Source organism: Abramis brama (assembly GCF_963993115.1).
Source record: "Abramis brama genome assembly, chromosome: 4".
NCBI lineage: Eukaryota > Metazoa > Chordata > Actinopteri > Cypriniformes > Leuciscidae > Abramis > Abramis brama.
This window is the reverse complement of record NC_139966.1, coordinates 25,348,085-25,372,485: the sequence shown is the minus strand read 5'-3', so window position 1 is coordinate 25,372,485 and position 24,401 is coordinate 25,348,085. Positions and strand designations below refer to the sequence as shown.

The 24,401-nt window shown below is 36.5% G+C and overlaps 2 protein-coding genes across 2 annotated transcripts; one reads left to right on the top strand and one right to left on the bottom strand.

Moving 5' to 3' along the window:
- Window positions 1-9,771: 9,771 nt before the first annotated feature.
- LOC311081878 (uncharacterized protein) lies at window positions 9,772-18,389 on the top strand. The gene is made up of 14 exons (XM_084112577.1): window positions 9,772-9,923; window positions 10,229-10,353; window positions 10,745-10,777; window positions 10,903-10,992; window positions 11,371-11,442; window positions 11,941-12,029; window positions 12,413-12,515; window positions 12,719-12,824; window positions 13,180-13,232; window positions 13,516-13,585; window positions 16,266-16,325; window positions 16,426-16,485; window positions 17,311-17,504; window positions 18,087-18,389. The coding sequence occupies exons 1-13, from the start codon at window positions 9,917-9,919 to the stop codon at window positions 17,352-17,354; spliced, it is 912 nt and encodes a 303-aa protein (XP_083968703.1). The 5' UTR covers window positions 9,772-9,916; the 3' UTR covers window positions 17,355-17,504; window positions 18,087-18,389.
- Window positions 18,390-19,108: 719 nt separating this feature from the next.
- Window positions 19,109-22,086, bottom strand: LOC311082117 (uncharacterized protein; the record flags this gene model as incomplete). Its single annotated transcript, XM_084112860.1, has 5 exons — window positions 22,023-22,086; window positions 21,658-21,754; window positions 20,907-21,017; window positions 19,618-19,784; window positions 19,109-19,154 (listed from the first exon to the last, which is right to left on the bottom strand). Exons 1-5 carry the CDS (start codon window positions 22,073-22,075, stop codon window positions 19,109-19,111), a joined length of 474 nt encoding a protein of 157 aa, XP_083968986.1. The 5' UTR covers window positions 22,076-22,086.
- Between the last annotated feature and the right edge of the window lie 2,315 nt (window positions 22,087-24,401).

The window sequence follows — 24,401 nt, the reverse complement described above, 5'->3', positions numbered from 1 at the left end:
CCATTGTACTATTAAAAATACCATGGTTTATGTACCATGGTGCCATCAATATACCATGGTACATGTACCATGGTACTGTCAAAAATACCGGGGTACTAGTACCATGGTATTTGTATCATGGTACTACCTTTGGTACAAATACCATGGTAAAATTTCTTATGGGTATCCTCATCTGCATATAATTTGCATATAATTATTCATCCACGTGATAACGTTTAACGGTACAAGACACATTACATTAATAAAAATCAAGTAGTTGCCTATCCTTGCCTTGTTTTTGAATACATAAATCAAATAGTGTAAACATTTGAAACATTTCAGAGAAAGTTTTTTCTCTATCTTTTCCACTGGCCGAATTGTATTTTTAATTGATTTCTATTTTTAATGGAAACGGATAGACCTTGGGCATTATTTGCACGAAACTATTTTCTCAAACAATCTGGTATTATCATGATAAGCAATTATCTCTGTGGTTAAAACATTAAAACACATCACGCCACAGTAAAAGTGTTAAAAAAAACATTGCATCCATGCACAACAAATATTTCTATTGATTGAATATAAAAAATGTTGTAACTTCCCAGTAATGATTTCATGTTTAAGTGTTTAACTCCATAATTTGAATGGCATATTTAATCTAAATGTTTATATCAGAAGTAAAACATAGTTTAAATCATTATTTTATTCATTTAAACTGCCTCAGGACATAAACTGGCGCGGACATTTAAGAAGGGATGGATATTTGCTTCAAGTGACAGGCTTGGTGAGTGAAATTATATTTGTATTATCTTTCTGTAGATGTTTAATTTTCTTTACATTTTCTGTCTAAAAAGACACTAATCTCCAGCTCACCATCGGTGTCGCCAAACTGCTCCATCTCCAAAACGTTCGTACGCATGGGTCAGAGTTTGCGTGCAGGTGCGCAAATTTTCCCGTCAACTTTGTTTTTATAAATCACAACTTATGCGTCGGAAGTGGCGTACGCCTCTTTCAGGGCCTGTTTTGTGCATATACGCCACGTTTATAAATGAGGCCCCAGATCAGTTGATATTTCACTGGTTTTGTCCATCCTTCTGTTAGACTGTCTCTCTAATTAATTATGTTGAATATCTGTCATCTGTTAAATTGAACTACACAATTAGATATTACCAATTTAGGTCAACAAAATACCAAGCAATGCTTCATTTTCTGGGTATTCTGGAATTTTTGGGTATAACGTCAGAGTTTACTTTATTTTGTTATCCTCACTTATATAAATTAACTAGTGTCCGGCACCCACTAGTAAAAAAAAATATATCTGGTGTTTGAAAACCTTTTGGTTTGACTGTAACTCAAAACACAACATTGCCACGGTTAAAATACACACCGATCAGGAATATTATTACCACATTCCTAATATTGAGTTGGTCCTGCTTTTGCTGCCAAACCAGCCCTGATATTTTATTTTATTTCACAATTATTATTTTTTACAGTGCACAGTTCATGTTCACGTCGAGCTTTATCTCATTAAATAGATATATACACACACACACCACCGCGTGTTTGAAGCAGAAAAAGAAGTGAAGTCCGTCTCTTCATCCGCACAAAACACACCCAGACGCGTAAGATATCATAGCACCGTCCTTTTTCTTGCTCGTTAAACTGTGGACTCGATGTCCTGACAAGCTAGAGTTTGTGCAATCTCCACAAACATAATTATTTACCATGACGATGATAAATCGAAATACAATAACTACAGTAAACACACTGAATCACGACCGCTCTCGCTGAACACCAACCGAGTCTGAGTCTGCACTGAGCGAACTGAACAGCCCAGCCCGCCAAATGACTCCTCCTCGTGACGTAATATGACGCGATTATTAAAAAAAAAATCGTTTTTTTAACGGTCAAGGAAACCAAGCTTTATTGAATGCTGGTATTTAAGCACACATTTTCCCTCAAATAAATAAATAAATGTATGTATATATAAGCAAGTGAATGTTTAGATTACACAGTTTTAACCAGTTACAAGTTTTGACAAGTGTTAATAAACTGCTGAAATTAAATTAGTTTTTTTTTGTCCATGCTATTAGGACTTAATTTTTCTTTTCATTTTTAAACAAATTGGATGTTATTACTTGTTTTAGTAAGAAACAATTAGAAATGTAACCAATTTTATAAAAGTCATTTATTTTATTTCTAATAAACTATGGTACGCATTAGAATTAATTGAATTAATTGATTTTCCCTCTTGTTTTTAGTATAGTTGTTGTCTGACTGCTTTTAATGTGAATAAATCTATATTTTCCTCTGTTTCGGGTGTACGCTGAATTTTAATGCATTATGAACCAGAATCTTCCAGAACATCTTCTACACAGAACTCGACCACCAAAGACTGGAAAAACTTCTGATGCACTTTATAGGATTTTTCTGATTCATGATATAATGGTATTTTAGTCTTGGTCGTTCAAGGCTGTTGAGTGGTTTAACAGAAACCCTACAAGCAGAAGCTTCATATGAAAAAATGTAATGATTTTCCATTATGATTATTTTGTGATCTGAAGAGCAATGTTCAACGTTTAATGCCCAAGTTTAGAAATAAATCTCAGTATCCATGTGTCTTATTATTTTTTGGGAACGTGTTCTCATCAAATGTGACACCATGTTTACAGTAAATTAGATTATATAGCACTCCTTTTTTCAGAACAATATTAAGGTTACAAAAACTCAGAATTTGGGTATTTATGTGTGTAAATTCATATCATTCATAAATGTTTGGTCTAGATGCCTTTTTCAATATGTTCAGTATTTAACTCTGTATTGAATATGTAATAATAGGATCAACATGACATCCACACAAGACGTCCCAATGTGCTACGTGAACTTCCTGAGAGAAGATACTTTAGAATTTTTAAAAACATGCAGGATAAATTATTATTCCACACAATTTTATTTCTTAAAGTTAAAATGACCCAAGTTAAAATTCTGTCATCATTTACTCATCCTCATGTCGTTCTGAAAGCCCGTGAGACTTTTGTCCATCTTCAGAACACAAATGAAGATATTTACAAGCACTACCAAAATGTTTAGAATGTTTAGTAATGTATTAATATGAATATTACAACCGTGCTGCCAGTAACTTACTGTAAAAATACAAGGAAATCATTACCAGTGTATGTTTATTGTTTGTGGAAGTGTAATGGAGCTGCATCACTGGAAGAGACTGAGCAGGTTATGAATACGTAATATGAGTGACGTTAGCAGTGAATGATCATAACAGCGATCGAGAAAGTGAAAACAAGAGACAGCGCTGGAAGTCAATAATGCTCATCTTAAGTAAACGTGCAAATGTATTATTATAATTATTTTAACTGCATTGTAAAATTCTCTCTTTACTGCCTTATCTCTATTAAGATTATAAACTTAAAAGAACGGAAATACAATACTGATGCAGTAATACAATAAAAACAACAGAATCTTAGATAAATGCTATGGGAATGTTAAAAGGGCTTATACTGCAAAATCAAGGCCCCCATTAGCGAGTTCAGACCACAATACAGTGCATTTAATTCCAACGTACAGGACAGTTTTAAAAACTAAAGTTACTAAAGAGGTTCTTGTGTGGTCTGAAAATAACACTGAATCCCTGAAGCTGGGCTGTCTTTTATGCACTGATTGGGATGTTTTTAATAGTGCAAACCTAGATGAAACCACTGAAGTAATAACTGATTATGTAAAATTCTGTACGGACAATGTGGTCACTAAAAAGCAAGTCATTGTATATTCCAACGCAAAGTTTATATTACTAAAGAGATAAAGCATTGTATTAATAGGAAAAAAGCTGCCTTGAGAAATTGCGATCGTGTGGAATTTAAATCTGTGCAGAAAGAACTGAACCAGTTATTAAGAGCTGCAAGGATTTTTTTTTTTTTAATCAATCTAACACTCAAAGTATATGGAATTCGATGAAGAACATAATTAATATGCAACCGGCTAGAAAGACTCTCCTTACGAGTGACGACACACAAAAAGCTGATGATCTGAGCTGTTTCTTCCTAAGGTTTGAGAATCAAAATTTTGATCAAGAATGTAGTAAGGAACTGAATTCTATATCCAAAGTAGTTCCAGCCATTTGGAAAAAGTCTATTATAATTGCTGTGCCAAAAATGACCCGTCCTACAGAGAACAATGAGCTTAGACCAATTGTCCTGACATCAGTGGTGATGAAGTGTATTGAGAAGTGTATGGTGTCAATGTTAAGAGAAAATGTTAACAGTCACTTAGGTCCACTCCAATTTACTTATTATAGGAAAGGAAAAGGAACAGGTGATGCTATCAATAGTTTGATGCACTTGGAGTATTCCGATGCTTATGCACGAGTGCCTTTTTATTGATTTTAGTTCAGCTTTCAATGCTGTTCAACCACATGTCTTAATTAAAAAATTAAAGCAGTTAAATGTAAATCCTACAATTATACAGTGGTATCACTCATTTTTAGCAAATAGAACTCAGAGAGTCAAAGTAAATAATAGTTTAAAATAAAAGTAAAATACTGTAGCACTGGCGTTCTTCAGCTCTTCTTACGCTGTACACTAATGAGTGCTCAAGTCGGCACTCACAGAACTACATTCTGAAGTACTCAGATGATACAGTAATTTTAAGTCTGCTGAAAAAACAAGATTCTATTTTTTATTCTGAGATTAATTCATTTGTAGATTGGTGTGATGCAAATTTTCTAATAGTGAATACCAAGAAAATGGAGTTGATAGAAAAATTATGTTCCCTTTTTTTTATCAGTCTGTACTAGAAAGTGTGATTATATATGGGCTGGGTTTCCCGAAACCTTCTTAATGCTATGTCGTTCTTAGGTTACACCTTAAGCTGTACCTTATCGTTAATACGTGTTTCCCGAAACGTTCTTAGTAAAAGGTGCTCTAAGTGATGTTGGGTGACGTCACTTCTTGTTGATGTTTAAAGTATTGTCAAACAAAACAGAAGCTAGCTAGACCCTCCCTCCTCCTCATCCGCGCACTAACCCCCCAAACCCCACCCCAAATCCTTCTTGTCGGTTATTGGCTGGAACAGTTTGTTATGTTTTGTGGTGCGGGTTAGCCCAGTTTGTTTTTCTTGCCGTCTGTGGAGCCTGGGGTGTCTACAGAGACCGCGTTTTTTTTACAGTGTGTTCAGGGGACAGGCAGCTGCACGTCCTGATTTTGCCAAGTGGGAGTTGACCTGAGACCAATACCTGTATGATGACCCTGGGACAACAACTGCCTCAGCCAATCAACGTTTATGATGTCATCACCGTGTGCCCCCGTCGAGTCCGCCAAATTTAAAAAAAAAAACAACAAAAAAAAAAAAACACACCCACACCCACACACACCCACACACACACACACACCTCTTCCAATAACAAGCGCACAATTTACAAGGTAAGACCAACGGCTTTTTACATTCTATTAATTCTATTAATTAACATGTGCCTTCTACCATGGCTGATGATGTTAAAATTCATATTTGTTTTTAGATTATGATTTGTCCACCATCGAAGTATAATTATTAGCTTGGATTGGCGAGTTAAGTTAATTGGCAGTTGCCAGCCAAAATTGATCAGCATCGCTTGACTCAAAAAAGAAGATGAAAATACTGTTTAGATGTATATATTTATTATAGTGTGCATAGCTACACCTTATGCGAGCTCATTTTCTGCTGGTGCGACAGTTTGTTAGCGCTTGCACTGGTGCCCCAGAATAGTACGTTAACTTATCATTTGCGCGTCGCACTGACCATTCAGTGCGCGATTCGCTGCGAGATCCAGGGAGAAACGTTTGAATTAGCTTATTTATTCTGTTACATTATGTTACATATATGCTGACCTCAAGTCATCACTGATTTATCCTGTTACATGATGTTGTCCTCAGACCATCATATTAATATGTTGACCTCAAGTCATCACTGATTTATCCTGTTACATGATGTTGTCCTCAGACCATCATATTAATATGTTGACCTCAAGTCGTCACTGATTTATTCTGTTACATGATGTTGTCCTCAGACCATCATATTAATATGTTGACCTCAAGTCATCACTGATTTATTCTGTTACATGATGTTGTCCTCAGACCATCATATTAATATGTTGACCTCAAGTCATCACTGATTTATCCTGTTACATGATGTTGTCCTCAGACCATCATATTAATATGTTGACCTCAAGTCATCACTGATTTATTCTGTTACATGATGTTGTCCTCAGACCATCATATTAATATGTTGACCTCAAGTCGTCACTGATTTATTCTGTTACATGATGTTGTCCTCAGACCATCATATTAATATGTTGACCTCAAGTCGTCACTGATTTATCCTGTAACATGATGTCCTCAGACCATCATATTAATATGTTGACCTCAAGTCATCACTGATTTATTCTGTTACATGACATTGTCCTCAGACCATCATATTAATATGTTGACCTCAAGTCGTCACTGATTTATTCTGTTACATGATGTTGTCCTCAGACCATCATATGAATATGTTGACCTCAAGTCGTCACTGATTTATTCTGTTACATGATGTTGTCCTCAGACCATCATATGAATATGTTGACCTCAAGTCGTCACTGATTTATCCTGTTACATGATGTTGTCCTCAGACCATCATATGAATATGTTGACCTCAAGTCATCACTGATTTATTCTGTGCTGATGTTGTCCTCAGACCATCATATGAATATGTTGACCTCAAGTCGTCACTGATTTATTCTGTTACATGATGTTGTCCTCAGACCATCATATGAATATGTTGACCTCAAGTCGTCACTGATTTATCCTGTTACATGATGTTGTCCTCAGACCATCATATGAATATGTTGACCTCAAGTCATCACTGATTTATTCTGTGCTGATGTTGTCCTCAGACCATCATATGAATATGTTGACCTCAAGTCGTCACTGATTTATTCTGTTACATGATGTTGTCCTCAGACCATCATATTAATATGTTGACCTCAAGTCGTCACTGATTTATTCTGTTACATGATGTTGTCCTCAGACCATCATATTAATATGTTGACCTCAAGTCGTCACTGATTTATTCTGTGTGCTGATGTTGTCCTCAGACCATCATATGAATATGTTGACCTCAAGTCATCACTGATTTATTCTGTGCTGATGTTGTCCTCAGACCATCATATGAATATGTTGACCTCAAGTCGTCACTGATTTATTCTGTTACATGATGTTGTCCTCAGACCATCATATGAATATGTTGACCTCAAGTCGTCACTGATTTATCCTGTTACATGATGTTGTCCTCAGACCATCATATTAATATGTTGACCTCAAGTCGTCACTGATTTATTCTGTTACATGATGTTGTCCTCAGACCATCATATTAATATGTTGACCTCAAGTCGTCACTGATTTATTCTGTTACATGATGTTGTCCTCAGACCATCATATGAATATGTTGACCTCAAGTCATCACTGATTTATCCTGTTACATGATGTTGTCCTCAGACCATCATATTAATATGTTGACCTCAAGTCATCACTGATTTATTCTGTGCTGATGTTGTCCTCAGACCATCATATGAATATGTTGACCTCAAGTCGTCACTGATTTATTCTGTTACATGATGTTGTCCTCAGACCATCATATGAATATGTTGACCTCAAGTCGTCACTGATTTATCCTGTTACATGATGTTGTCCTCAGACCATCATATGAATATGTTGACCTCAAGTCATCACTGATTTATTCTGTGCTGATGTTGTCCTCAGACCATCATATGAATATGTTGACCTCAAGTCGTCACTGATTTATTCTGTTACATGATGTTGTCCTCAGACCATCATATTAATATGTTGACCTCAAGTCGTCACTGATTTATTCTGTTACATGATGTTGTCCTCAGACCATCATATTAATATGTTGACCTCAAGTCGTCACTGATTTATTCTGTGTGCTGATGTTGTCCTCAGACCATCATATGAATATGTTGACCTCAAGTCATCACTGATTTATTCTGTGCTGATGTTGTCCTCAGACCATCATATGAATATGTTGACCTCAAGTCGTCACTGATTTATTCTGTTACATGATGTTGTCCTCAGACCATCATATGAATATGTTGACCTCAAGTCGTCACTGATTTATCCTGTTACATGATGTTGTCCTCAGACCATCATATTAATATGTTGACCTCAAGTCGTCACTGATTTATTCTGTTACATGATGTTGTCCTCAGACCATCATATTAATATGTTGACCTCAAGTCGTCACTGATTTATTCTGTTACATGATGTTGTCCTCAGACCATCATATGAATATGTTGACCTCAAGTCATCACTGATTTATCCTGTTACATGATGTTGTCCTCAGACCATCATATTAATATGTTGACCTCAAGTCATCACTGATTTATTCTGTTACATGATGTTGTCCTCAGACCATCATATTAATATGTTGACCTCAAGTCATCACTGATCTATTCTGTTACATGATGTTGTCCTCAGACCATCATATTAATATGTTGACCTCAAGTCATCACTGATTTGTTACATGATGTTGTCCTCAGACCATCATATTAATATGTTGACCTCAAGTCGTCACTGATTTATTCTGTTACATGATGTTGTCCTCAGACCATCATATTAATATGTTGACCTCAAGTCGTCACTGATTTATTCTGTTACATGATGTTGTCCTCAGACCATCATATTAATATGTTGACCTCAAGTCGTCACTGATTTATTCTGTGCTGATGTTGTCCTCAGACCATCATATGAATATGTTGACCTCAAGTCGTCACTGATTTATTCTGTTACATGATGTTGTCCTCAGACCATCATATGAATATGTTGACCTCAAGTCGTCACTGATTTATCCTGTTACATGATGTTGTCCTCAGACCATCATATTAATATGTTGACCTCAAGTCATCACTGATTTATCCTGTTACATGATGTTGTCCTCAGACCATCATATTAATATGTTGACCTCAAGTCATCACTGATTTATTCTGTGCTGATGTTGTCCTCAGACCATCATATGAATATGTTGACCTCAAGTCGTCACTGATTTATTCTGTTACATGATGTTGTCCTCAGACCATCATATGAATATGTTGACCTCAAGTCATCACTGATTTATCCTGTTACATGATGTTGTCCTCAGACCATCATATTAATATGTTGACCTCAAGTCATCACTGATTTATTCTGTGCTGATGTTGTCCTCAGACCATCATATTAATATGTTGACCTCAAGTCGTCACTGATTTATCCTGTTACATGATGTTGTCCTCAGACCATCATATGAATATGTTGACCTCAAGTCGTCACTGATTTATCCTGTTACATGATGTTGTCCTCAGACCATCATATGAATATGTTGACCTCAAGTCATCACTGATTTATTCTGTTACATGATGTTGTCCTCAGACCATGGCATCATATTAATATGTTGACCTCAAGTCGTCACTGATTTATTCTGTGTGCTGATGTTGTCCTCAGACCATCATATGAATATGTTGACCTCAAGTCATCACTGATTTATTCTGTGCTGATGTTGTCCTCAGACCATCATATGAATATGTTGACCTCAAGTCATCACTGATTTATTATGTTACATGATGTTGTCCTCAGACCATCATATTAATATGTTGACCTCAAGTCATCACTGATTTATTCTGTGCTGATGTTGTCCTCAGACCATCATATGAATATGTTGACCTCAAGTCATCACTGATTTATTCTGTTACATGATGTTGTCCTCAGTAAATATAGTAAAATGTGTACCAAAAATGGCTTTCCTGATGGTATAACCTCACAGTAGACCTATCTGTAAAATAATCATATTTATAATAAGTAGGCTATTTATCATTGCTTCTGTATTTAGGCTAAAGGACACCAAGTGGCAATAAGAGCACACAATGGAAGGTATGATTTTTTACTTTATTTAATGTAATTTAACCATGTTTCATTTTTAACATGTTTTAAAATCTAACACAATGTATACCTTCACCTTACTGGCGGTTGGGGGAGAGGCTGATTCTTTGTAAGCTACAAGAGAAGCAACTTCTCACAGCATCTTTTTATAAACATACATTTGCAATGTTATCAGATGGGCATTTTAAATTTTATTGATTTAAAAATAAAACATTTGTTTATTTATTTATTGACCATTTTAAAACCCAATGTACTTGCAAAATGTGTAATCTATTAATTATTCTTCATCTTTGTAGATGTTAAGGCATTAAGGTGTCTCCAAAGTAAAAGGCCAAAGTTCACAATAGGAAGTGTGGGGCCATATAATATACAAGTCGAAAGTTTCAAAACTTTAATGGAGGACAACGAGGTTTCTGACGAGGTAACTTAATGTCCTTATAGTAAGCTATGTAAATTCTTACACTACCACCAAAACAAACAACAATGGCCTCTGACTTGCATTTAGCCTTAGAAATTTATTTTGAAGTTCTGCAAGGTGTTCACGAAGACATTTCTTTGCTAGTCAGATGCTGAAAAACAATGAAATACAAACAAACTGGGAAATTAAGCCCAGAATGCATAAAAATAAATAACATGCTTTGTGTGTTGGCTCTTGTCTAGCACCAAAACATGCCTCCAACATCTGGGCATTTTGTACCTTAAAGGTCCAGTCTAGAACAGGACTGATGATAAATGACTTATATATTTCTATTTTACTTAAAATATAGAGCAGTTCAATTTGTTTACCTCACATTTTTCCTTGAAATTTTCAGGTCATGGATTCCATATGTAATGTCCTTAGCAGGGTAAGTGTAATTTTACCAGCAATAATTTGAATTCTATTATACAGTATATATAATTGATTTGATACATGTTTATTTCTTCAACTCTATTAAAAAGGAAAATATTGTATCCCTCTACCTTAAATCAGGATCGGCCAGGTGTTGTGCATGTAAATTCTCAGGCACTCACAAAAATTCTGGAAGGATCAAAAAGGGCAAAGAGCCACTATTTTCTCAAGGTAAGGAAGATTGGTTACACTTTATTTTAAGGTGTCATTGTTACAGTGTAATTATATATTTAAGTACTGAGTAATATTAAGTAACTACATGTACTTACTATAAGGTTAGGGTAGGATTAGGTTTTGTTTGAGGGTTAGTTGCATGTAATTATGCATAATTTACTGTTATTACTATGGTAAGTACATGTAACATATGTAACAAGGACACTGTAAAATAAAGTGTTACCGGAAGATTAAATATTTTGTCACTGACCTGCATTTTTTTTGTTAGGTATTATGTTAATGAATAGCTGCTGCTAGGTTTCAGGGAACTTAATTAAACAGCATTCAGATTATATTTTATTCCTTTGATTTCTATTCTATTTCTCTGAATTACAGAATAACATTTTGAAAGGGGCAACAGAGATGTTTGGCGCTTATCTCGAGGGTGGCAATCACTGGAGCTTTTTTGTGAGTCAAACCTTTTTAAGGATAAATCATTTTCACATGTGGATTCTATTTTATTTCTGTCTTTATACAAAAATCTTAGTTATCTGTCAAATCACCTCTTCCAAATGTTTCTATTTTATGTAACAATGTGTCTTAAACACCACAAAACCCATGAAAGTTAACAAATCTGACTAAAATGTTATGCTAGCATCTTAAGTATGTTAAGATTAACATATTACAACTTTCAAGGAAAAATACCAAAAAATTATTTTTATTACATGCTCAAATTATGAATTAAAAAGATTGTCACTGTGATGAGCTGCATCTCACATTAGTTTGTTTCATGTTCCTGGAACGCCTAGTAAGTACTCCAAACTTCAAAGAGTCAGTATCATTTATTCTGGTGCAATTTCCTGTGTTGGACCATGGAACTTGGAACATGTCAGGGCCAGAAGGCAGAGTGAATATTGCAATAAGTGTCTAATGGTATTATTATAACTTCAAATATTTCTGTTTTAGCATTGCAATTTTGACAGAAGGTGCATCACCTACTTCAACTCCCTTGGAGAGACAGAGTGGCAGTGCCAAGCAGTTGCTCAACACTGGTGGTAGGTATTTATTGTTTTGTTTACTATAATGATATCCGTCATCTAATGGGCTAAAATCTACTATAAGGGCTAAATTGTGTAAAATGGCAGTACCTGCCCTTCATTAACACTGTTACCTCTAAGTCATTTTAGAGCTGATCAATTTCCAACCAACTTCCTCACAACTTCCTCACAACTCCCACTATTTACATTATACAGACCCACTCTTGCACAGGCATGCTCACATGACTAGCATAAGTACCCCTCTCTGTAGATTAGATTTGCTACGAGGACGCAACAGTTTTGACTGACATGGATATGAGTAGATGACAAAATATTTATTTTAAAATTAACTGTTAACTGGAGTTGGATGTTAGCCGTGATTATGATTTTGTTGATTACAGTACATTTGCAGCTTCAAGGGGGGTGAAAGGAGAGTGGGACATTAAAACCACAAAACACAATTTGCAATCCGATTCCGTGTCATGTGGTATCCACACACTTGCAGTAAGTTAATTTCTGTTACCCAGCGTAAATCACTGCAGGCATGTGTCAACCATTTTAATTTAAACCTATTATCATATATAATCTACCCTTGTACATTGATATATTAAAGCGCCAATACTTGTCTGATTATTTATTTAGTGACAAATGTAATTATGTTTCTGTATTTTTTCTCTCTTGTCAAAAAACTTTTGCCTTCCTTCAAGTTTGCCACTGAATTTATGAAGTCTGGTGGCTACATTACCTCTTTCCAGTGCCCTGCAATACAAAAAGAGAGAATGCGCCTGGCCTCACTTTTGTTTCAGTCTTTAGGTATGTGGCTTATTGATTGAAATGTTATCAATAGGTATAAATATAAATTTAAATTTAAATATTTTGGGCCCTTGCCATATTTCTTAATCATCAACAATGTTGTTGAATGATGCTGGAGATAATCAGCGTCTCCTTTGTTAGCTTTTTGTACAGGCTTGAAAAGTCAAATCATGTTAGTCAGAAATGTGGATGTAGAACAGCATTAATTGTTCATAGAAAAAAATCTTTACCATTTTTTTATTTTCATCAGTCCATGAAAGCAGACCTTCAAAAATTCTAATATTATAAGCAACAACAAAAAAGAGACAAGAATATATTTATAAATATAATATATATATATATCCTGTATTTACAGATCGAACAAAAAAATGTGGAATTTGTGCCAAAAATGTTTCAGGGAAAAAGACAGTAAGTGCGGTTTTCACATGAAAGTGATATTCTGCATGTCTTATTCAAGCATAATCATTATAATTTGTCATTATAAAATGTCAATACACACATAAAATGCATATACAGACCATACACTCACATGCATGTCTATGAGAACTCATATTAGGAATGGAAACTTTTCATATATAGTATACATAATCTCTGTACCTGACATGCATATAATACTTTACCGACCTGTCATGTATATATGGTTCACACCCCTATTGTATATGTGATTTTTTAATTTTTTTATTTTTAACAGAAGGCATGTACCTGTGGGGCAGTGATGCATCTAGAGTGTGCAGGCACACTCATGTGCTACATATGTCAAGGTAAAGGAGAAAATCGCAGAAGTCATATAAAAACAAATTGGACTCTACTGCCTGACTCTGTACAAATGTCTATTGGCGCTTTTCCACTACACAGTGCCAGCTCGACTCGACTCTGCTTTGTTTGGTTTTCCACTGTGTAAAAGTTGTACCTGTACCTGCTTCCAGGTACTTTTCTTTTCATACCACCTCCGGCGAGGTTCTAAGCGAGCTGAGGCGATACTAAAATGTGACGTGAAAACACAGCAGATTGCTGATTGGTCAGAGAGAATCGTCACTATTCACTGCGTCATCATTGCACGTGCCAGACGGAGTATCCTGAATAAAAAACAGCAAAAACAAAAACTCACTCAAACACTTGCTCATTCACTCGCTCAAACACTCACTCACTCACTCATTCACTCACTTGCTCAAACACTCGCTCAAACACTCACTCGCTCAAACACTCGCTCACTCACTCGCTCACTCACTCGCTCACTCACTCAAACACTTGCTCATTCACTCGCTCAAACACTCACTCGCTCAAACACTCACTCACTCAAACACTTGCTCATTCACTCGCTCAAACACTCACTCACTCACTCACTTGCTCAAACACTCGCTCAAACACTCACTCGCTCAAACACTCGCTCACTCACTCGCTCACTCACTCAAACACTTGCTCATTCACTCGCTCAAACACTCACTCACTCACTCGCTCACTCACTCAAACACTCACTCACTCACTCACTTGCTCAAACACTCGCTCAAACACTCACTCGCTCAAACACTCGCTCACTCACTCGCTCACTCACTCAAACACTTGCTCATTCACTCGCTCAAACACTCACTCACTCACTCGCTCACTCACTCAAACACTTGCTCATTCACTCGCTCAAACACTCACTCGCTCAAACACTCACTCACTCAAACACTTGCTCATTCACTCGCTCAAACACTCAATCAAACACTCACTCACTCAAACACTCACTCAAACACTCACTCAAACACTCACTCAAACACTTACTCAAACACTTGCTTATTCACTCGCTCAAACACTCACTCACTCACTCAAACACTCACTCACTCAAACACTTGCTCATTCACTCGCTCAAACACTCACTCACTCAAACACTCACTCACTCGCTCATTCACTCACTCACTCACTCACTCGCTCATTCACTCACTCACTCAAACACTTGCTCATTCACTCGCTCAAACACTCACTCACTCAAACACTCACTCATTCACTCACTCGCTCACTCACTCAAACACTCGCTCGCTCACTCACTCATTCACTTACTCAAACAAACACACTCACTCATTCATTCACTCACTCACTCAAACACTCACTCACTCAAACACTTGCTCATTCACTCACTCAAACACTCACTCAAACACTCACTCAAACACTCACTCAAACACTTGCTCATTCACTCGCTCAAACACTCACTCACTCAAACACTTGCTCATTCACTCGCTCAAACACTCACTCACTCAAACACTTGCTCATTCACTCACTCAAACACTCACTCACTCAAACACTTGCTCATTCACTCGCTCAAACACTCACTCGCTCAAACACTCACTCACTCAAACACTTGCTCATTCACTCGCTCAAACACTCACTCAAACACTCACTCAAACACTCACTCAAACACTCACTCACTCAAACACTCACTCACTCAAACACTCACTCGCTCACTCACTCAAACACTTGCTTATTCACTCGCTCAAACACTCACTCACTCAAACACTTGCTCATTCACTCGCTCAAACACTCACTCACTCACTCAAACACTCACTCACTCGCTCATTCACTCACTCGCTCATTCACTCACTCACTCAAACACTTGCTCATTCACTCGCTCAAACACTCACTCACTCAAACACTCACTCACTCACTCGCTCATTCACTCACTCGCTCAAACACTTGCTCATTCACTCGCTCAAACACTCACTCACTCAAACACTCAGTCACTCACTCGCTCATTCACTCACTCGCTCAAACACTCACTTACTCAAACAAAAACACTCTCATTCATTCACTCACTCACTCAAACACTCACTCATTCACTCACTCACTGAAACACTCACTCAAACACTCACTCACTCACTCACTCAAACACTCGCTAATTCACTCGCTCAAACACTCACTCACTCAAACACTCACTCGCTCAAACACTCACTCACTCAAACACTCACTCGCTCAAACTCTCACTCACTCAAACACTCACTCACTCAAACACTCACTCACTCAAACACTCACTTACTCTCTCACTCACACACACACACACACACACACACACACACACTTTCACTCCCTCACTCGTCGTTTACTCCAGAGCGACTATATAAATTAACTAAATAACTTTTTTATAACAAAAATGAAACATTACTAAATTTATTTAAGGTGGATTGTGATGCTAATTTCTTCTGGAAATTTTTGCATTATTTTCCTGTTGTCTCTGTAAAGCTGCTTTGAAACAATCTGTATTGTAAAAAGCGCTATATAAATAAATGATTAGACTCACACACACACTTTTCAATCATTCTCACACACACACACACATACTCACACTTTCACTCAATCAATCACTCTATATATATACACACACACACACACACACATTCACTCACAGTTTTTTGTAGATTTTGAATTGTGTATTGTGACTTTTTTTTTTTTTTTTTTTTTTTTTTACAGATGACAGCAACTCATTGCCCCAAATCTCTTTGCCTGCACTAGGCACTGCACTACACTCGGGTAACTGTTTTGTTATTGACTGGTTGGATTTCTTGCACAAGCCATACAAATATATCTTTTAGATAATCTCACACTTTTATATCTTGTTTTTTTTACGCAGCTGACCCAGACCTGTTAGCCCAACCCTCTAGATCTGCAGAAGGCTTTGTACTACAACAGGGTAACAAATTCAAATGTTTGCATGCTTTCTGACTTAACTGAACTTTGGCTGTATCTCATTTACACTACTACAGTCACTTCACCTGGGACAGACAATTTTTCCCCCCAAGTATTCCATTCATAAATGATACTGGTCAGTGCACTCTAAAGCCAAGAGAAAGCAGATCAAAGCAAAGCCAAAGTATATGTTAGAAACAAGTATAGTTTACTTTCTCTGCCCTGGGACAAAGAAAGAACAAACATGTCAATTCTTATAAAGGAGTGACATTCCACTTTAATTGATAGAAAGGTTTAGCTAGTAATTACATTTTTGTTGATTGTCCCACATTGTAAACCTGTGATGTTGACATGAGTTCTGACATATTTTTGAACAGAAAAGACCGTTATGTCCATGTTGGAGGCCATAGGAAAACCTATGGCCATTTGCAGTGAGGAAGAAATGGAGGAGGAGGACGAGGAGGAAGAGATGCATGAGCAACACAGTGAAGAAAGACATAGGGAAGATGAGGGAGTAGAGGAAACAGAAAGGAAAGTGTACAAAGTTTTAGGAAGGCTAACAGCGCAAGGAAAGAGCTACCAGGTAGATGAAGATGAGTTGAGGAGGAGGGTCAAAGGAGAAAACATGTCCACAAACATGTTCCGAATGTTGATAAGGGTTTGTATTTTTATTATATGCATACATTTAAGTATAAAAGAAGATGGAAAGTAATATGGAGTTTACCACTCTCCCCCTCATGGCTATTGATAGGCATGGTACAGTACATGACTGATATTTAGAAAGCCCTGCTCTCATGCTTTGCATCTGTGACACTGTACTTGTTCATAGGTTGGCAAAAAAGATGTTCCACCCAATGTGCTGCAGCAGCCTAGAAAGGCAAAGTCAAAGCTGACAATATTCAGCACTTTAACCGAGGGAGAGGCGGAAGACCTAGCAAACGGGTTTGGGATGGCACTGGCCAAACATGTGCCGAAAGAGAAACTACTTGCTGGTATACCTGAAGAGGACATCCCAGCAACACTGTAAGTGTGTCTGTATAAGTCCCCTCTCTGTATGTGGTGTCTTGTCTTAGAATATCTTAATGTATACACCTTCTTTTTATTTATACACCCCGAATCACTACTTGCTGGTCTCTGACTGTATGCAATTTTATGCTACACTGACTCTATATCACAGTGTAGTGTCTAGGATTGCCTCTGAGGTCATATTAGGAAAATAGGTTAGCAGCGTGGATCAGGACAGATTTTTTTTTTTTTTTTTTCATCTTAAAGTACAAATGTAGGGTGCATTGACGTTCTAGAACTGTTTGTTCTGTTGACAGAAAATGCAATGTTTTTGCCCTTTGTTAAACTTAATTGGCCTAATGTGCATTTTATTTCTAATATTACCATTGTACAAACTTTTTCAGCCTGCTGTTTAGTCCCTGTATCAAGAGGCCAATTAATCAACAAGAGAATGATGTCATGCGTATTGCAATTCCATATGATCAAGTCTAGGTCACCTTCCTTCATTTATATAGGGCTTTTAACAATGTGGATCTTTGGCTATGATGCAACAAAGTAACAATCCCAGGTAGTAACATGAACATTTTAATTGATTTGCAGGAGGACCATTGAACAAATGAAAAGTAATGTGGAAAACCTTGGTCCTGAATCTGAGCTGGATTTGGCCACCCACCGCTTTGGGCCTACAGCGGCTGAGGTTTTCTTTTCCTTTTTAGAGGACTCTTTGAAATGAACAGTACCCATGTTCCTGCACACGTGGCTGCTATCAGACTATTTCTAAACAAAAAAGGAAAGTTCAATTTCTTTATCTGATATTTGACAAGGCTTTTATTTTCATAGTCAATTGTTTTATAGTAACTTTTACTGGTGGACTCGTATAAAGGACTCATATAGTGGAGAACAAGTACAACGTTTGTTAAAATGGCAAAACTGCATTTGAATAAAAAGTACTTTTCAAACCTTATTTGTATTATCTTTTTGGACCACTGATTGCTCTGCATTTTCTTCTTGATTTAATAGGAAAACTTGATGTGACATCTGTCATCGTCTCTGAGGCAGTGTTTCTGTCAGTCTTTCTTTTTCTGTTTGCAAATAGTGGCCGTATTTTCCGTGACTTGTCCTCATCACAAAGTCGCACAAATCTTTTAAAGTTTATATTTTCTTCCTTTGTTTGCACTTCTAGTTCATTGACTTTATGGGCAATGTCCTCAGGAATTTTCTCCCATGTCTGTAGAGTCTTCAGTATGCTTTCCAGTTTCCTGATAGTTATACTACGCCTATCTTCATCTGCAATTTTATCCTGTATAGGCTCCACTGAAATGTTAATTGCATTTTTTGATGTTGTCTCACTCATCTCATTTAAAAGTCCCTTTGCAAGTAGTAGACAAGCACATTTTGTATGATATGAGAAAGTACAGCAGTCACATACATTCGCCACTATACATGGTTTTGATACTGCTCTTCCAAATAAGCTTTCAACCTCTAGTGTTTTTTTAGGCTCTGTAGAAATGCTATACTTATTATTTTGAATCAAGTTCTTGGCATGGGCTTGCAGTTGTGTGTCCATATCTGGAAAGGTTTCACCATCACCACAAGTGAGAAGACTTAATAAAATGAGATGCTTACATGTACGTCCCCTTGTACCAGCAAGACAACTGCAGAACTGCTCTGCAGGGCATACACAGTAAACTACATGTGGATTATTTTCAGATGGAACATCGTATATGTATGTTTCTGTTGAAGCTGCAGTAACTGCTGTGGCCCAACCGTTGTCTAGCATCCTCTGAGCAGACTTCTTTATTTCTTCCATTTTACATTCCAGAGGGTTAAAGACTCTCCCAGCAGACTGCAAATCCTGTATTATGTTGAAGTACTTGTCAGTCTTGTTCAATAGCACATCAATCAAATTATCCAATCTACGATTCCGGATGCCACAGAGGAATTGGTATTTTAAACGGTGGAAGAAGCTACAAGGAAATAAAAGCAGAGAGATCAGTTTGTTGAATGAGGAGCAGCAACAGGTTGGAACAATTACAATGTACTCTTTAACAAACTAAAAGATACTCAAAACACCATGCTAACTTTCAGTTATGATGATTATCATTAAGTGAACATGCATAAAAATGTATACCGTTCTATTAGATTGTTTGTTTCAGAGTCTCCATGCTTATAACATCTTCCGAAGTTAGACCACAGAGGACCAATTGGCTCCCAGTGGTTCCTAAAGTACTTGCAGACTTCTTTTAAGTTCTTAAACTGGCAGTGAAACATCTCAGCTTTTTTCTTGAATTCATGTTCCTGTAAAAATGGACAAGCAAAATCATGTTGTTTTGTGTTATTAGTATAAGAACTGAATTTATAGGTCATAAAGGTAATCCTCGACATAGACCTCAACCCTAGTGTGTGCACTTAGTGTGCTGGGAATGTCATGTTTGTGATTGATTATACTAAATCCATTTAGGCCTATATGAAAGGTAATAATTAATGTTTGTATATTATAACATAAAAAATGCAAGGGTACTTATGTAAACTTTTGAACAGGGTTATTATTATAAATGATTATAAATGTAGCTATTATTTTGAGTTGAGGACTATGTAAAGATCTGTTATGTGAAATATCTTATTCAGGACAGAACTAAAATAAAAATATATTTTTTTATTATTCATAAAGAATCTTATTTTGTTATATACGATATCCCATTCAATCTCGGAATTAAATTTCGTAGTTATAGTGCACATAACACAGGGTCACGCAGGGCTGGTAATATGGAACGGAAACTTTTACAGAGGTAGTGCAAATGGAAATATCTATATCCTCTGGGCATGAATGAGGAATTAACTATTTAATTGTTTTCTATAAATGTTGAGTGATTGTGATGTTTTATCTATGTTTATCTGTTAATTTATACAGTGAGATACATAATGAGAATCATGTAACCTTTATACTTGAATGTCCAATCATGTGACGTGTGTATTTTTATTGTTAGAGTCAGATTCCAGTATATTACATTGATTACATAATAAGCTTATAAATGACTGCAGGTATAGGCTTGGATACACAATGCACTGATGAAGGGTTGAATCCGAAAACGTTTTGCGCACCTTGCACGAAAACTGGCCAAAAAGCTTACAGGATTTCATGGTCCAGAGGTCACAAATAAAGTGTGGCAAATCTTTTATCCTTTTTTTTTGTTTTCTTGGATCAACGCACTGCAAGTTGTTTATTTATCTGTTTGTTGACTACTGTTTGGCGCTGTGCTTTTCCATTCATTCCTTTTCCCTCTTATTCTGTTAAAATAATAACATTTTGTAGATACTGCAAGGTACATGACCACATATACATAGCTTGCTACCATTAAAAAAAAAAGAGTCACACTACAAGCTATAATTGCTCTATAAAACAAATGAAAAGCAACACACCGTGGAACAGGATTTCAGCTCCGACATTAACTGCATAATGTGCGCTCTCGAATCTGCCTTTTCAGGTCCACTCACACCAGATTCAGATCTTGACAGCCAACGTGTTACTGCCTGTGTGTAATAAATGGTGGGGAAATATAAAATTATTTATTTAAACTGGTGAGACCTTCAATTAATCTAATCAATGCATTTGGCTAGTATTATTGTAATCAATTGATGGCAAATTGGCCAACAAATAACTGGAAGCGGATGACAAGAAGTCTTGCACCATTCCACCCATTGGCCCTTACCAATCATGGGCTCCTAATAATCCCCTTACATTGAATTGGCTCTATCACTCTCTCCTCTCTCCACCTATAGCTGGTGTGTGGTGAGCGCACTGGCGCTGTTGTACTGTGGCTGCCGTCACATCATCCAAGTGGATGCTGCACACTGGTGGTGGTTGAGGATCTCTCCTTGATATGATTGTAAAGCGCTTTGGGTGTACAGTAGTACATATGAAAGCGCTATATAAATGTCTCATTCTATTCTATTCTTCTATTCTAAGTTACAAACGACTGTAAGATGTACAACAAAATTAACTTCATTTTTAGGCCATTCATATATTTTCACTAAACCTTATGTGTCATCCAGTAACCAAACATTTAAACTGTTGTTTTTGATTGAAATTTTAGCACAACAATAATAGATTTATATTGCAAAATGAGCAAAAATCAAAGCAGTCTCCATTCAATCTTAACTTAGTACTTACTTGGGTTACATGGTACCAACAAAGGAGAACATCTGACTCGTTGAACACCTTACGGACAGCATTGATTTCAGCCTGGTCTTTATCAACCATAAAGCACCTAATGAAAATAAGGTAACACTTTACAATAAGGTTCATTAGTTAACAGAGATAACACCTACTGTAGGCTAGTCATATAATGCTGTTAAGAAATAAATGCAAGCTGGTTCTGGTTCATAGGGAAAAAAAATAATTGATTAAGTTGAATTCATAAATTGAATAATGAACCTGAAATAAAGTCATGCATAAAAAGTTTAATTTTAAGGAACTGTGTACCAAAACATTATGTAATAATTGCAATTGAATTTGTTTATATATGTTTGCATTACCTTGGAGGTACAGAAAATGTTGGTTTCAGCTTTTCCAGTGCCAGCTGAAGCATGGCCTGCTTTTCATTTCCCAAGATGATATAGGCAATGGGTATGCCATGACCATGACTGTCCCTGACAACTAATGTAAATAAAGGAAAGCCATACTGGTTGACGCCATGTGTTGCATCCATAAAAACAATATCTCTTCCATATTCTTGAAGACTGTCTCTCATTGATGGTGTTTGTAAAACTATGACAAGATCTGTTTGTGGACTGTAAGGCTGATAAAAAATAACAGAGTCTCTAAAAGCGCCCTCAAGAAGTTGTGCTGTACTATTGGCATCATCTTTGTGTTGCTGATTTTTTCGCATCATACATGTCCGAATATTTTCAATGTCTTTTGGGGTAACAAAATATGCTCGGTTGTTGAGATCAGTATGCCCTTGTTCCTTTGACCATTCATGTGATTTTAAAAGAATTGTATCTGGCTTAACACCTAGAGATATTAAATCTTGAATATTCTTGACTAACTCTTGATTAATTTTTTCTGAGTGTCCCTCAGAAGAACTTGTTGGGTCATGTCCTGAATGAATGCTGTAAGTCCTTTCAACTATAACAAGTTTGTTGAGCCAGTCTGTCCTCTTTTTAAAGGAAACATAGGCCTTACATCCTTTGGCCCTTCGACTTTGGGGTGTGTATGTTCCAGAACGTTTGCATGTGAACAAGAAATATCCATTTTTCTGATTTTGCAGACTTGCAGAATTCACACTCCTGAATTTGCCATCTTTGGATGCGTTTATGGTAGAGAGCCTTTCTTGAATAAATTCACAAGCATCCAAATCTTTTTCTAAAACATGGACTGTTATATCTGTCTCTTTTTTGTTTCCTTTAAATCTCTCCTCTTTGTATACAGATGTCTTTATAAATTCCTCCATATTTGATATACAAACCCTAAAAAAGAAAAGACAAAAATAAGGCTAAAAACATCAATGTAAAGACCTAAAAACCCACGATAATCTCATGAAAGCAATTCAATGCATACTGTAAGCTACTTTTTTATACCATCAGGAAAGCAATTTTTGGAACACATTTTACTATATTGTCTGAGAACAACATCATGTAACATAATAAATCAGTGACGACTTGAGGTCAACATATTAATATGATGGTCTGAGGACAACATCATGTAACATAAATCAGTGAGGACTTGAGGTCAACATATTAATATGATGGTCTGAGGACAACATCATGTAACATAATAAATCAGTGAGGACTTGAGGTCAACATATTAATATGATGGTCTGAGGACAACATCATGTTACAGAATAAATCAGTGACGACTTGAGGTCAACATATTAATATGATGGTCTGAGGACAACATCAGCACAGAATAAATCAGTGATGCTTGAGGTCAACATATTCATATGATGGTCTGAGGATAACATCATGTAACAGGATAAATCAGTGATGACTTGAGGTCAACATATTCATATGATGGTCTGAGGACAACATCATGTAACAGGATAAATCAGTGACGACTTGAGGTCAACATATTCATATGATGGTCTGAGGACAACATCATGTAACAGAATAAATCAGTGATGACTTGAGGTCAACATTAATATGATGGTCTGAGGACAACATCATGTAACATAATAAATCAGTGAGGACTTGAGGTCAACATTAATATGATGGTCTGAGGACAACATCATGTAACAGAATAAATCAGTGATGACTTGAGGTCAACATATTCATATGATGGTCTGAGGACAACATCATGTAACAGAATAAATCAGTGATGACTTGAGGTCAACATATTCATATGATGGTCTGAGGACAACATCAGCACACAGAATAAATCAGTGACGACTTGAGGTCAACATATTCATATGATGGTCTGAGGACAACATCATGTAACAGAATAAATCAGTGATGACTTGAGGTCAACATATTAATATGATGGTCTGAGGACAACATCATGTAACAGAATAAATCAGTGATGACTTGAGGTCAACATATTAATATGATGGTCTGAGGACAACATCATGTAACAGAATAAATCAGTGACGACTTGAGGTCAACATATTCATATGATGGTCTGAGGACAACATCATGTAACAGAATAAATCAGTGATGACTTGAGGTCAACATATTAATATGATGGTCTGAGGACAACGTCATGTAACAGAATAAATCAGTGATGACTTGAGGTCAACATATTCATATGATGGTCTGAGGACAACGTCATGTAACAGAATAAATCAGTGATGACTTGAGGTCAACATATTCATATGATGGTCTGAGGACAACATCATGTAACAGAATAAATCAGTGATGACTTGAGGTCAACATATTCATATGATGGTCTGAGGACAACATCAGCACACAGAATAAATC

Excerpts from the sequence above, each read along its gene's own strand:
- LOC311081878 (XM_084112577.1), top strand. Across the intron at positions 13,233-13,515 it reads ATGTTTCAGGGAAAAAGACA|AAGGCATGTACCTGTGGGGC; the intron begins GTAAGTGCGGTT and ends TATTTTTAACAG. Across the intron at positions 16,486-17,310 it reads AGGCTTTGTACTACAACAGG|GTTGGCAAAAAAGATGTTCC; the intron begins GTAACAAATTCA and ends ACTTGTTCATAG.